At 31.7% G+C, this 13,038-nt stretch overlaps 1 protein-coding gene across 1 annotated transcript in view; it reads left to right on the top strand.

Annotated features, from left to right (window-relative positions):
• ARHGEF12 (Rho guanine nucleotide exchange factor 12) overlaps positions 1–13,038 on the top strand; it is an 81,194-nt gene that overhangs the window by 4,881 nt on the left and 63,275 nt on the right. Inside the window, exons 4-6 of the mRNA XM_025044264.1 lie at positions 9,066–9,164; positions 9,829–9,878; positions 11,871–11,928. Of these exons, the coding sequence (XP_024900032.1) occupies positions 9,840–9,878; positions 11,871–11,928 (97 nt within the window). The 5' untranslated portion in view covers positions 9,066–9,164; positions 9,829–9,839. The remainder of the gene's footprint in view (positions 1–9,065; positions 9,165–9,828; positions 9,879–11,870; positions 11,929–13,038) is intronic.

Here is a 13,038-nt window from a genome sequence, read left to right as displayed (position 1 = left end):
TTCCAGTGATAGGAATATTAAACACAGTTCAGACATGCCATTGGCTAGGTAGTAATAGAAACATTTTAAGTGGTAATGGAGAAATAAGGTGTGGTTTTTCTGTGTTTGTTTCTTGAGAACCCTTGAAATGCCTTTTTTTTTTTTTTTTGAAGAAACCGAGCCGTGAGTCCTCAAAAAGCACTTATCAGAAGGATGAGTTGCTCAGAACAGAGTTATTTAGCATTTTGACTTAAATCTCTTTGACATTACGTATATTTTATCACCTGTGTAAATAGATTTCTTCAGACCGTGTGCAGTTAACATGAGTGAAAAAGCATCTCTAGGGAGTCAAGGAAGGCTTGGAACTACAGGAATATGAGAGTAGAGTCATAGCAAATGGTGACATTGCTTTAGTATAGGGTCTCTTAACAAGTGATCTAACTTTTAAGATTATATATTATTTTGTAGTAAAATTCATTAGCTAGATAATTAACACAAATGCCAGCTATTCACTTACAAATTATTTATTTTAAACTTTTTAGTGATTTTTATAGCTTTTTTTATTAGGTAGATTTACTTTGCTCATTTTAAAAGGAAACCAAGTATTTATTTTGTATTGGCTTCTAAGTTTCTGCCCAGTGAAAAGTGGGTCAATATTTATTCTATATCCCCTTATTTTTCCCTCTGTACCTTTTGGAGTCTGTTGGTCATATGCAGGCATATTCTCTGATTCTCAGTTTTAAAGCTACTTAATTTTCTATTTTTCTTACTAATTTGTAGTGGAGAAATTTTGTTGGGTTTTTGTGTATGTGTGTGTTTTTGTGTGCGGGGAGATAAGAGATTTGGCAAGGGAATTTTGAGTTAGATTACTTCTTCACAACTTCTTAGTTTCATGAAGAGATTCCGGCTAATAGTATTATGTACGAGAAAATAAGCCATGCCTTTTTGAAGCTGTCTTAATCTGCTGCTATTATGAAATACAAGAGACTTGGCTTAAACAACAGAAATTTATTTTCTCACAGTTTTGGAGGCTAAAGGTATATATATAGAGAGAGAGAGATAGATAGATATAGATATATATAGATATATATATATAAAGACCATGAGATAACAAAGGAAGAAGGTGGCTGTTTGCAAGTCAAGAGAAGAGCTCTCACCATAATCCAATCATTCTTGGCACCCTGATCTCATACTTCTAGCCTTATCTATATATCTATATAGATATATATATGTAGAGAGAGAGAAAGAGAGAGAGAGAGAGAAGAAGAAGAAGAAGAAGAAGAAGGAGAAGAAGGAGGAGTAGGAGGAGGAGGAGGGAAGGAAGGGAGGAGGGAAGGAAGGAAGGAAGGAAAGAAGGAAGGAAGGAAGGAAAGAAAAAGGAAGGAAGGAAGGAAAAGAGGGAGGGAGACAGACAGACAGACAGATAGAAAGAAAGGAAAAGAAAGAAAAGACAGAAGAGAAAGAAAAAGAAAAGAAAGAAGTAGCTTTCTGGTGACTCTTTGTAGAAGGACACTAATCCCATCGTAAGAGCTGCACTCTCATGACTGCATCTAACTATACTTACCTCCCAAGGACCCCATCTCCAAATACCATCACATTGTGGGTTAGGAGTCAGCATATGAATTTTGATGGGGACACAACATTTAGTCCATAAGAGAAGTGAACTGTTATTACTTGAAATATCCTAGTTTGGATACATCAGAGTATATATTTTTTTAATTCACATTTTTTTCTTCTTCTCATATCTATAAAAAGTTCTCGGTTTGATTTTTACTTTCACCAAGTTATTATTCTGTTTTCTTCTTCAGCTTTGCAAAGAACATTCTACAACATGAACTTTCAATGTTCTTATAAATCATTCACTTCTTCTTATCCTCTTGAAATTTGACTTCTGAACACACATATTAATCCTACATAAAAATCTATTAACTTTTCTTCAGTTCTCACCTTCCCTCTGAATCATTTGGCAATGATGATGCCCTTTCTTTGGTTTCTATAATATCAACCTGGTTCTTTTCTCTTTGTAATTATTTTGTCTTGTCTTTACTTGATTGCTTTTTCCTCTTATAAATGTAGGCATGACCCAAGTTTGTACCCCTGATATTTCTCCCATATTTTTAACTATTTGCTGAATGCTTTTACTCTAACTGTCCTTCAGATTCGGAATGACCAGTCTGGAATTCATCACTGTTTCCTATGGCTAGAAATCAATCTTCCTCTTGATTTTCCTGATTCTTATAATAGCAGTGTCATTCTTCTGTTAACCTAGTCTTACTTTCTTAAAGTTATCTTTGACTTCTTTTACCTTGTTCTCTATAGTAAACTATTTGCAAGGTCTCATAGATTCTATCATCACATTATTTTTCATCCCTCACTTTTTGGTTTCATCCTCACTTCTTTGTTTAGTTTTTCATCATTTCATTAGACTATTTTAATAGACTCATAACTTTCTTTCACTTCAGTTTCACATTGATTCACTTCCTATTCTTCATTCTTCTGTATTCTGTCGGATTAACATTACTAAAGTAAAGATTTGGGCATCCAGTTGCTAGGAAAATACAAGTAGTTATTAAGATATGCCATAATTTGTTTCCAATTTACTATTCTACCTTAATTTACTACTATTCATGTAAAAGTACCAGACTTTCCTCCAAATTTTCATTTCCTGAATATGACTTGTTTTTTTTGCTTTGTTCTTGCCATTCCCATTGTCTTTGAAAGGTTTACCTCCTATAACTCCCTGTTAGAGTCCTCCCCATCCTTTGTGGGGCTTTACTAGATTTGCCCAGCTACTTTTGTTGCCTAAACTTTGGCATCTTGCTTTGTATATAGTTATTTTTACTTATATTCATCTTTGTATCTCCCGTAATGCTTGACATACTGGAGTCACTCATTGAGGATTTTTTTTTTTTAATTTTTTTAAAAATTTTTTTTAGGCATGGCAAGGACCTTGTCATATTACAATCCCTTATTTTTTAAATTTTTTACACCTACAGCACCTGGTCTTCCTAGGTGGTCTTCCATCCAAGTACAAGCCCAGCCCTGCTTACTTCATTGAATTTTTAAATGTGTGATTGTTGAGATTGAGATGAGTGTTTTAGTAAAGAGAATTAATGGAATAAAATGTTGACTCATCTTAATTAGATTTTTCTTCTGAAAAATTTTATAGTAGAGGAAAATGTAACTTTGAAAAGAGACTGTTGGTAATAGTCAAAAAAATAAAATCAGCATACTTAGAACTTAAGGCTCCTCTTGCCTGCTGACAGCATTGTGCATTTAGAATGAAGAAACTTTTTAATCAAACGATTATCTGAGATCTTACTCATTAAACATATATGTCTGGCAGCAGTTTAAAAATGAGCTATTTTTATGATGTCACACATGGCCTTTCTCCACACCCTTCCCTTGAGCTAATTCTTAAGAGGTGAGACTTAAAAAAGTTTGATCTGTAATAAAATCAAAGATGAAGAAAGACTAATATGTTTTCACTAAAGTGAATGCAATATCGAAGGTTTGCATGTTGCTTACATATTGAACACTACATTTTCATTAATTTGCTATTTGACAGTATAGTTATTGCCTGTTCTCAGGAATGTATTATAGTGAAACTTTCTCACCTTTTTTAGAATAACTTTTTATGAATTGTTCACTTCCCCACTCTGTTACAAAGACCTAATTTTTTTTTTTTCACCTTCAAAATACAATCCTTGGCAATTATCTTTTAAGTGAAAAACAGTCTTTTTATATTGGTTTCAAATACCACATCGTTATAACAGTATTAAAAAAAAGTCCTTTGTTAGAAAGAGAAAATAAAATTTAACATCTTTATTTCACTGATGGTATGAAGCCTAATATTTTTTATCAGCTTCTGGGTGAAATATCATGATCCTTAAAAAACAGGAAATAAAGAAAAATGTGTTTGTAACTAGAAGAGTTATTTTAGGGTAGAGGGGAATCAAATTATTTTTTAGAATTTAGCCAGGGCAGAAGTTAGTGAGTGTCTTTACAGAAATATTTGTCTGCGTTGCATAGTTTTCAGGGCTATGATTTTACTTTTTCTTAAAAAGTGAATATGATATATTTGAATTATATAAAAATTTTGTGTAAAATAAATTCAAGTTTACTTAGTAAATATTCATTGAGCACCTATTATATGGTAGGCACTATGATAAGAGTAAGGGTACAAAGATAACAGGAGACTTGCTTTTTGGAAGTTCACAGTCTACTACGAAAGAAAGAATTGTAATACGTTTTGGCAAGTATAGTATAGAGATATACACTAGTTTACCGATATTCCATATGTACTTAAAAATATGGCACCAAGAACATTGAAAATGAAGATGTATTACTCTGACTAAGTTTCAAGAAAGTTAAGCCTTATCTTTATCTTACTTGTTGAATACTTTCTCTGCCTGTCTTCATAAAAGTGCTTAAATGTAGTTCATATTAAAGTGACTTCATGACCTTATAAAAACTCATATTGAGCGATACACATTTGTATGGTAATTATAATTAATAATATTTATACCAGACAGCAAACCATGGATTATATGGTTGTGAAAAACAGAAAAAGTAAAAAGTGAAATTTGAAAATGGTTGTTTTGGAGCTAGGAGTCTACTTTTATCTTTCCCTTCTTTTATAATATATAGGGCGTGTTAGCTATACGATATTTTTAATTCTTTATAGGACATTGTAATTGTTTCCCTTTTTGTTTCTCTATTGTCCTTCCCTGCCAAGATTTTAAGTTCTATGAGAGCAAAGACTTCTTATAGTTTTGTATTCCTCACATCTACAGACTTCGTGTAAATAACTAGTAGACAGATGCTCAGTACAAATTTGCTGCAACAAAGAAGTGGATTTTGTGTATGTGTGTGTGTGTGAGAAAGGACATTTCAAAGATATACTTTAATCAGTATTGGTGGTTTCAGTGTTAAGGGTGAGAAGAGTAGAATTTATTCTGTGTGGCAGGTTAAAACAGCTGGTGTACAAGTAAAACGTTATTCTCAAGGAAAAAGAAAAACATTTTATTTGATTTTGAATGTGAAGGGCCATAATAGATCTAAACATTTGAGAGACTGGATTTCTGAGTTTTGAATGGTATGACAACTTAGTTTTCAGTTAATTACCTAAGTTTATACAGATGGCATAGGTTCATAGGACAGAATAGTACCATTAATTTGAATTCCACAGATTCTGAGTTGGCTATATATGTAAGGTATGTTTTCTTTTTGTATTGGTCTAGTAATTCTTATATGTTAAACTATATCAGATTCTCAGATTAGTAGATGGAATAATAATAAAAGGACAATATGTGGGGTTGGGGAGAGGAGAAAAATGAGTAGGATGTGCACGTAACTTTCTCCTTTTCCTCTTTATCAACTTTGTTCTTCATCTCCTTTTGATGTATCAGGCAGAGCAGTTTTGAATTGGAGAAAACAGGTTTGCAGTATTTTGAGGGAATCCTAATATATTTACTCAATCCTTAGCAGTCTGTTAGGACCCTAGGCATATTTGCTAAAATTGAGTATTTGTGGTAGTATTTTTTTTTCCTCTCAGATCACCTCCCTTTCTGATATTCCATTCTAGACTCCTACTTTTTCAATTTTCATTAATTTATTAGCAGTTAAAAAAAAGTTTTTCTATACCAGAACATATGTCAGGTTCTAATATAAGATTGTAAACAAGAAAGAGCCCCTGTATTCTTGAAACATATAATCTTATGAGAAGATAACAAATATAAATCAAATGATACTATGGAGTAACTAAAGGTTGCAGTGGGAGGCTATAAGGGTACACCTAACTCATTCTGAATATTCAGAAAAGCTTACAAGAGGAGGTGATTTGTTTTTGAGGCTTTCTTGTTATATCTCATCTTCCTAAAGTTACCTATCAGAAGAATTCGGCTCTGTTAAAGTTTCCATCTCTCAGCCTTCCCCATTTAAAACTAATTTGCTTGTCTTAAAATTTAGGTAAAGACATAAATGAGGATTGATCCTTTTAAAGAGCATAGGAGATTGTTAATGCAAAATTGTTTTTAATTGATGGCATTGATAGATGAGTAATTATATTTCTGATTAGGAAACTCCAAGGGCAGCCGATGCCCAATCATAATAAAATGATACTTAACATTTATGAGCCTTTATTATTTGCCAGGCTTAAGCTAATTACTTTATGTTCATTATATTAAAGTGAAATAAACAGACACAGCAAACTCTTAACCCTTATTACTCTTCCTTACTTTTTATAAGCACCCCATTCTCTACAGGGACCTGAAGAAAGTCTATGTAAGAATCCCGGAGGCTTAAGCACAACAAACACCAGTATTAGAAACCCTTAATTTGCTGATTTTCAGCTCTTGGGAGAACTGGGAAGGATAGATGTCATATAAAAAATATATATATATTCAGTGTTGTAGTTGTCTTAATTTTTATTTTTAAAGCCACAATACATAATTCATTTAGAAATTTCAAATAAGTGTAAGGGAAGTTATCAGATGTTTATGTTTCCAAAATCAGGCATGGATTTTTAAAAGATTCCTGTAAAATATTTTGAGGTTCTCTGGTTCATATATTACATTATGTTTTAGAAATTTATAAAGAATGCTGCTTTTCTTCATTTTTATGTATTTACACCATTTCTATATATAGTTTTTCCTAATTACTTGAAGGAAGCAACATTAAACAAAGGAAAAGGGCTGAATTCTGATGGATCATGTTTCCTCTCCCTCCATTACAATTTACTCTTGCGTGGGAGTGATGAATTCAAATGCTATTTAGTATTCAGTAGTCTCTTGAGTTGAGGGGTTACACATTTTTTTAATGTTGAAAATTGACTTTCTTGAGATACAGTTTACATAAAATAAGATGCACTTGTTTTTAAGTATGCAGTTTGATCAGTTTTGACAAATGAGTATATTTGTGTAACCATTACCTTAATTAAGATACAGGACATTTCCATCACTGCAGAAAGTTCCTTCATGTTTCTTTGCAATCATTCTCCCCACCCTACCCCTAGACAACCACTAATCTGCTTTTCGTTACTGTAGTTTAGTTTTGTCTGCTTTACATTGGGATCATATAGTGTGTGTACTCTTTTGTATCTGCCATCTTTTGCTTAGCATGTTTTTGTGATTCATTCATATATGAGTAGTTCCTGGTTTTTTTTGTTTTTTTCTTGCTAAGTAGTATTTTATTGTAATTGATAGAACATTTGTTTAGCCATTCTTTTGATGGATATTTGAGTTGTTTCTAGTCTTTGGCTTTTATGAACTAAAAACTGCTATGAACATTTGTCTGCCAGTCTTTATGTGGACATGAGTTTTCATTTCTTTTGGGAGTGAAATATTTGGGTCTTACGTAAATAAATGTATGCTCACCTTTCAAAGAAATTTCCAAATTATTTTTCAAAGTGTACCATTTTACACTTCCGCCAGCAATCTGTGAGTGTTCCAGTTTTTCCACATTTGTGTCATCATTTGGTCTTTTCAGTCTTTTCTTAGCCATTCCAGTGAGTGAATAGTGATATCTCATTGTAGTTTTAATTTGCATTTTCCTGACAACTGTAGATGTTGAGCACCTTTGCATGTGCTTATCTTTCTTTGAGATGTGTTTATTCAAATCTTTTGTGCCTTTTAAAATATGTTTTGCATTTTTGAATTGTAGAGTTTTTAAAAAATGTAATTTAGATATAAATACTTTATCAGATATTTGTATTTTCTCCCAGTCTGCGACTTGCCTTTCATTTCTTAATATCTTTTAGAAGAGCAGATGTTTTAAATTTTGAGTTCAATTTACTGTTTTCTTTCATAGTTGATGCATTTTGCATCCTAAATGATCTCTGCCTACCCTAAGGTCTTGAAGATTTTCTCCTATATTTTCTTATGAAAGTTTTAGCTTTATGTTTAGAACATGATCTGCTCTAAGTTAATTTTTGTGTAGGGTTATGAGTTAAAATTCAAGGTTCATATTTTTCATTCTGGGATCCAGTTATTTCAGTCTTTCACTTCTAGTAGGCTCACATACTTGTGACGTTTCATTAACAGCAAGAGATACATGTGTATAAATCTATGTAAAGATATGCAATCTGTAACATATCCTTTGTTTTATACATTAGACTTATTTAAAAAGTCATGACTCTATAAACTTTATTTTGAAGATTTTTTTATTTTCTAATTATTATATATACTATATGTGTTATTTTATATGTTTTATATATTGAGTTTTAGTGAAATGCTTATTTTCTGCAAACCTGAAGGTATGTATTAAATCTTTGGTTCTGATGGATAAAACAGTTGGGTACTAATCAGGGTTCTTCTTTATGGGACATCCCTATTCCCTAGATTGTGGTCCTCATTCTCTTTACCTTGCCTTGACAATTTTCGTTTGCTGTTTAACTAGAAGGAAAACATTCTCCTGTAGGAATCAGGTCAGTATATGAAAGAGATAAAAGGAATGGTCGAACTCACAGATTCTTTCTTTGTCTTTTATTCTTTTTCTTCTTTCTGTTTATTTTTCTGTGAGCCACAGTCTTTCTTCCTTTTGAACTTTTTCCTTTTCTCTCCTTTTTGGGAAAAGTGCTGTAGGTGCTCTGCAAGCATCTCCTTTCTTGATATGTAGTGTGTTTTCCTGACTATAATTTCCTGAGAGTAAGATTGGATTTCACATTAGGCTGCTTCTAGCCTAATGTCCCAAAATGTTTTTTTGGGGGGTGGGGGAAGTTAAAACACCAATTAGAGCACCAAAACCACAGGATAGGGAGGATTTTATATTACAGATAAATAACATAGATATGAATGGGCTTTCCTTCTGTCTCCTTTCTAATACTTCATCTTTTTCAGTTTTGCCATAGCTATTTTTTATCTTGGAGCAATTCTACTCTACCTTTCCAGTGAGAAACCAATATATATGACTTCGTGGTGTTCTTGTGTTTGTTTTGTTCACGGGGTTAGTTTTCTTATTTTATATATGGGTTTCATGTGCTACCTTATGTTTCTCCAGAAAGAATAGAGTTCATTACTAATATGTAATTATTGTCTTTTTTTCTCTTCGTTTTTCTCTTCTCTCTTTACCCTATGGTACTTTTGCAGGTCTTGTTCAGCGTTGCGTGATCATCCAGAAGGATGACAATGGATTTGGGCTGACGGTCAGTGGAGACAATCCAGTCTTCGTACAGTCTGTCAAAGAAGGCAAGGCATTTTTTAAAACAGTCTTGTCATTAGGGAGCAAACAATAAAATAGAAAAGCTTAAATAATATCTGTTGCCCAGAATAAAATAATCATATGCATAGCAGGCCATATGGCCTGCTGTGCTAGATTTGTCTTTCCTGTCATAATTTTAGGCATGAATTTATCCCAGTTGAATTTCTTTATACTTTATAGAAAGAAAATAGTTCTTATATAGTTTTAGAAAGGTATGATTCTTAGGTCATGATACTTTCGTTATGCATCAGCACTTACAGAAGTTTGTGGATTATTTGTTCATGGCACCAAAGTTATTTTAGTAGAGACAGATTAAGCACATAGGGTCAAAAATGCATGCTTTACCCAAAACAACAATAATATCTTCTACTGCTATTACCATAAATTGAATATTTTCTTTATGTTTTGGGTGCTGTAATTTGAGGTAGATATTTTTTATCCCCATTTCATAAGTGATATTGAGGCTTAAGGTAAAAAAGCATAAAATTAGTCCGAAGTCACACAATTACTAAGTGAAAGGGGGCAGTATTTGAACCTAAGTCTGTCTGACTTTACAGCCCATGTTCTTAACTACTCTGTTATACTGCTTTTCAAGAAGATTATCAGTAATTGCAAATGAATTACATTTTAAATAATTAATTTCTCTTACAGATGGAGCAGCCATGCGGGCTGGAGTACAGACCGGTGATCGAATTATCAAGGTAAGGAAAAGACTATTATGGACTTTATGGTGGAATTTTTAATAAGCGTATATTAGCCATATTTTAATTTTTTTTTTACTTGGATTTTTATAAAAAGCAGCAAATCACATATGATGGATTCATAGATTATAAAAACATATTTCTTTTATTTTAAAATTAATATTACCCTTCACTAAAAGGCAAAGTAAAAGGCTTGAATAAGTGAAGTCATATTATATTCTTGTATAGAAGAGTAGCTCACAGTTGTGAACATTATTTGTCTCCATATTAATTTGTTAGCAAGAAGTTTTCATCAGAATATACTGGTAGAATTGGAGAATTGTGCCATTACTTGTCAGATGATTGAATAATAACTTTACAAAGGTATAAGATTAGCTAAAGAAAAAAGTGTTTTTTATGTGGATATGTGTGAGATGAGATAATGTGGATTAATTTAAAACAAGTGACTCTAGTCTAGACATAAACCTATCAGTGGAACATAATAGAGAGTCCAGAAACAGGCTTTGAATTCTTGAATTGCGATCAGTAATGAAAGAACGGATTCGTCAGTAATTACTTTTGAGACAGTTGACTAATTTGATTACTTAAAATCAAATTACTATACAGGAAAAGACACCATAAACATACTTACAAAGAACAATCTGGGAAAAAAATTTGAAATGTATTACAAAGTATATTCTTAATTGTAAAGAGCACTTTAATAACACTTTTCAATTATTGGGAAAAGAATAAAAACAGTCTAATAGAAAAACGGGCAAAGAATTCTATCAGGCAATTCTCCACAGTAATTGAAATAAATAATAAGGATATGTTCAACCTCACTGATAACTTAAATGTGAAATATATTTGGTTTTCAGAAATTTTAAAAATTGATAATATACATTAGGCATAGTTTGGGTATGATAAAATGGCTACTCTCATAGGTTGTTGTGAGTATAAATTAGGTAAAATCTGTTTTGATGGAAATTTGTGAATATGTATCAAAAATTATATACTTTAAGTGTCTAACCTTTGACTAGCAATTTTGCTTTTAGGAACATACCTAAGGAAGTTAATGTACAAATGTGAAGTGGTATATGTATAGGGAAATTCATTTCAGCTTTATCATATTGAAAACTTGTAAACAACCAAAATATGCATAAATGTTTTATCTGCAGCTTTGAAAAAGAATATATTAGGTCTATACGTACCTGTAATGAAAGATATCCACAATACAATAAAAAGTACTTATTTGCAGAAAAAAAGACAGTTATAATATATATGCATATGTATGTGTCTGTGGTGTGTGCATACTAAAATAGTGTCTCAAAGATTAAACATCATGGTTAACAGTTATCATCTCTGGTGGGCGTGATGAGTATACTTTTACTTCTATTTTATACACTGATACATTTGAACTTGTGAAAATAAGTATTACTTTTATCAGAGAACAAATAATGTTATATCCATGTTCAATATTTTTACCTTAATTTGTATTGTTTAGTGGAGACTTTGGATAACATTTCCTACATGTTTTCCTAACATTTCCTAGCCTGTCTGAAAATTAATTTTCTTTGTAAAGATTAGGTCATGATTGGAAAATTAAAAGTAAGTTGATGTTATTTTGGAAATATTGCTTATTTTTTTATCTTTAAAAATGTATTATGCTTTTGACAAATCATAAAAGCAAAGAGATATTTTCTATTGCAAGGGCTCTTCATTATGAAGGTTTTGTAAACCTGTTGCATGATATGTTTTGTCATCTATCATGGCGAATACATTTTAGTGCCCTTTAAATCAAGGCCTTGTTTTGTGTTCAGGCTCATTTTGTTGTTGAGTATACCTTATAGAATAGTGGCAAAAATTAATATTAGACCAAATATATACATATTTTAATAAATACGTAGCCCTGTTTACTATATTACAATTGGTTATGTTATGTATAATAATTCCTGAAGTTAGTTTAGCCATTTTCTCAATAGAATTTATCTGATACACACTATTTTCTTATAGGTGAATGGAACATTGGTGACTCATTCAAATCATTTGGAGGTGGTGAAGCTAATCAAATGTAGGTGAATGTTTTAGTTGTTTTCTGAAACCCTCAAAGCAAGGATCAGCAAACATTTTCTGTAATGGACCGGATAGTAAATGTTTTAGGCTTTGTGGGCCATATGGTTTACTAATTGACTCTGTCATTATAGCTCAAAAGCAGCCATAGATAATATGTAAATAAATGGGTGTGTCTGTGTTACAATAAAATTTTACTTGCCAAAACAGTCTGTGGGCCAAAACCCCTTGGCTAGAGTTTGCTGACCCCTGCATTAAAGGAAAGTCTTAGGTGAAAATTCTTAACTTAAGTAACTATCTTCTGTCAACTTCAGATATGTGGTTGATTATAATATACTTGCCATTCTTGGTAATATTGAAAGTATGTTTCAAAGAAATGTATGAGTCACCTGAGAGAGAGGAGATTGAAAATTGGACACAGTGGTCTGTATGAACTGAAATAGAACTTTAAAAACCATCTAATGTAGTCACTTTCCCTTAGATAAGTAAATGATTAAATCTAAGGTAGCGATCTCTTGGAAATCTCCAAGGTTAAGAGTTTATAATCTGTATCACACTATACCATAGTAAAGTAGACTAGAAATAAGGGATGGTTGTTTGTGTCTAAGCAGAAACACTATAGTTTTATTTAATCCTATTTCTTTTCATTGAATGGACATCTTTAGAATAAATTCAGTCAACTGAATTCCTTCTTAGCCTTCTTACTATTAAGTAAAGCAGCCCATGAATTCCTTTACCTTTTTATTGGAGTACCAGTGCTCTAAATGGTCACTTTGACCATACTTCTTAACTTTAGTATATATTTTTTTAAATGTGATGATCAAAATTAGATTCCCAAAATTAGATACTTAAATAAATTTAATAAGATTATGATTTATAAATTTTATGTGCTACATAAATATGATGGTTTATGATAATAAATATATGCCTGATAACTAATTGTTACAGAATGTAAAAAGCAAGATTATTTCTTTAGCTTTTTAGATTATATATGTTACTCATTCTAATATAAATTTCACTTAAAATATTAAATCCTAGGACTATAGCAATAGATTACTTATCCATTAATGAGAACCTAGCTAAAAATTTAAGGTAAGCATAAAACACTCTG

This window comes from Pteropus alecto, unplaced genomic scaffold (assembly GCF_000325575.1).
Source record: "Pteropus alecto unplaced genomic scaffold, ASM32557v1 scaffold483, whole genome shotgun sequence".
Classification (NCBI taxonomy): Eukaryota; Metazoa; Chordata; class Mammalia; order Chiroptera; family Pteropodidae; genus Pteropus; species Pteropus alecto.
This window is presented reverse-complemented; position numbering and strand designations above follow the sequence as displayed.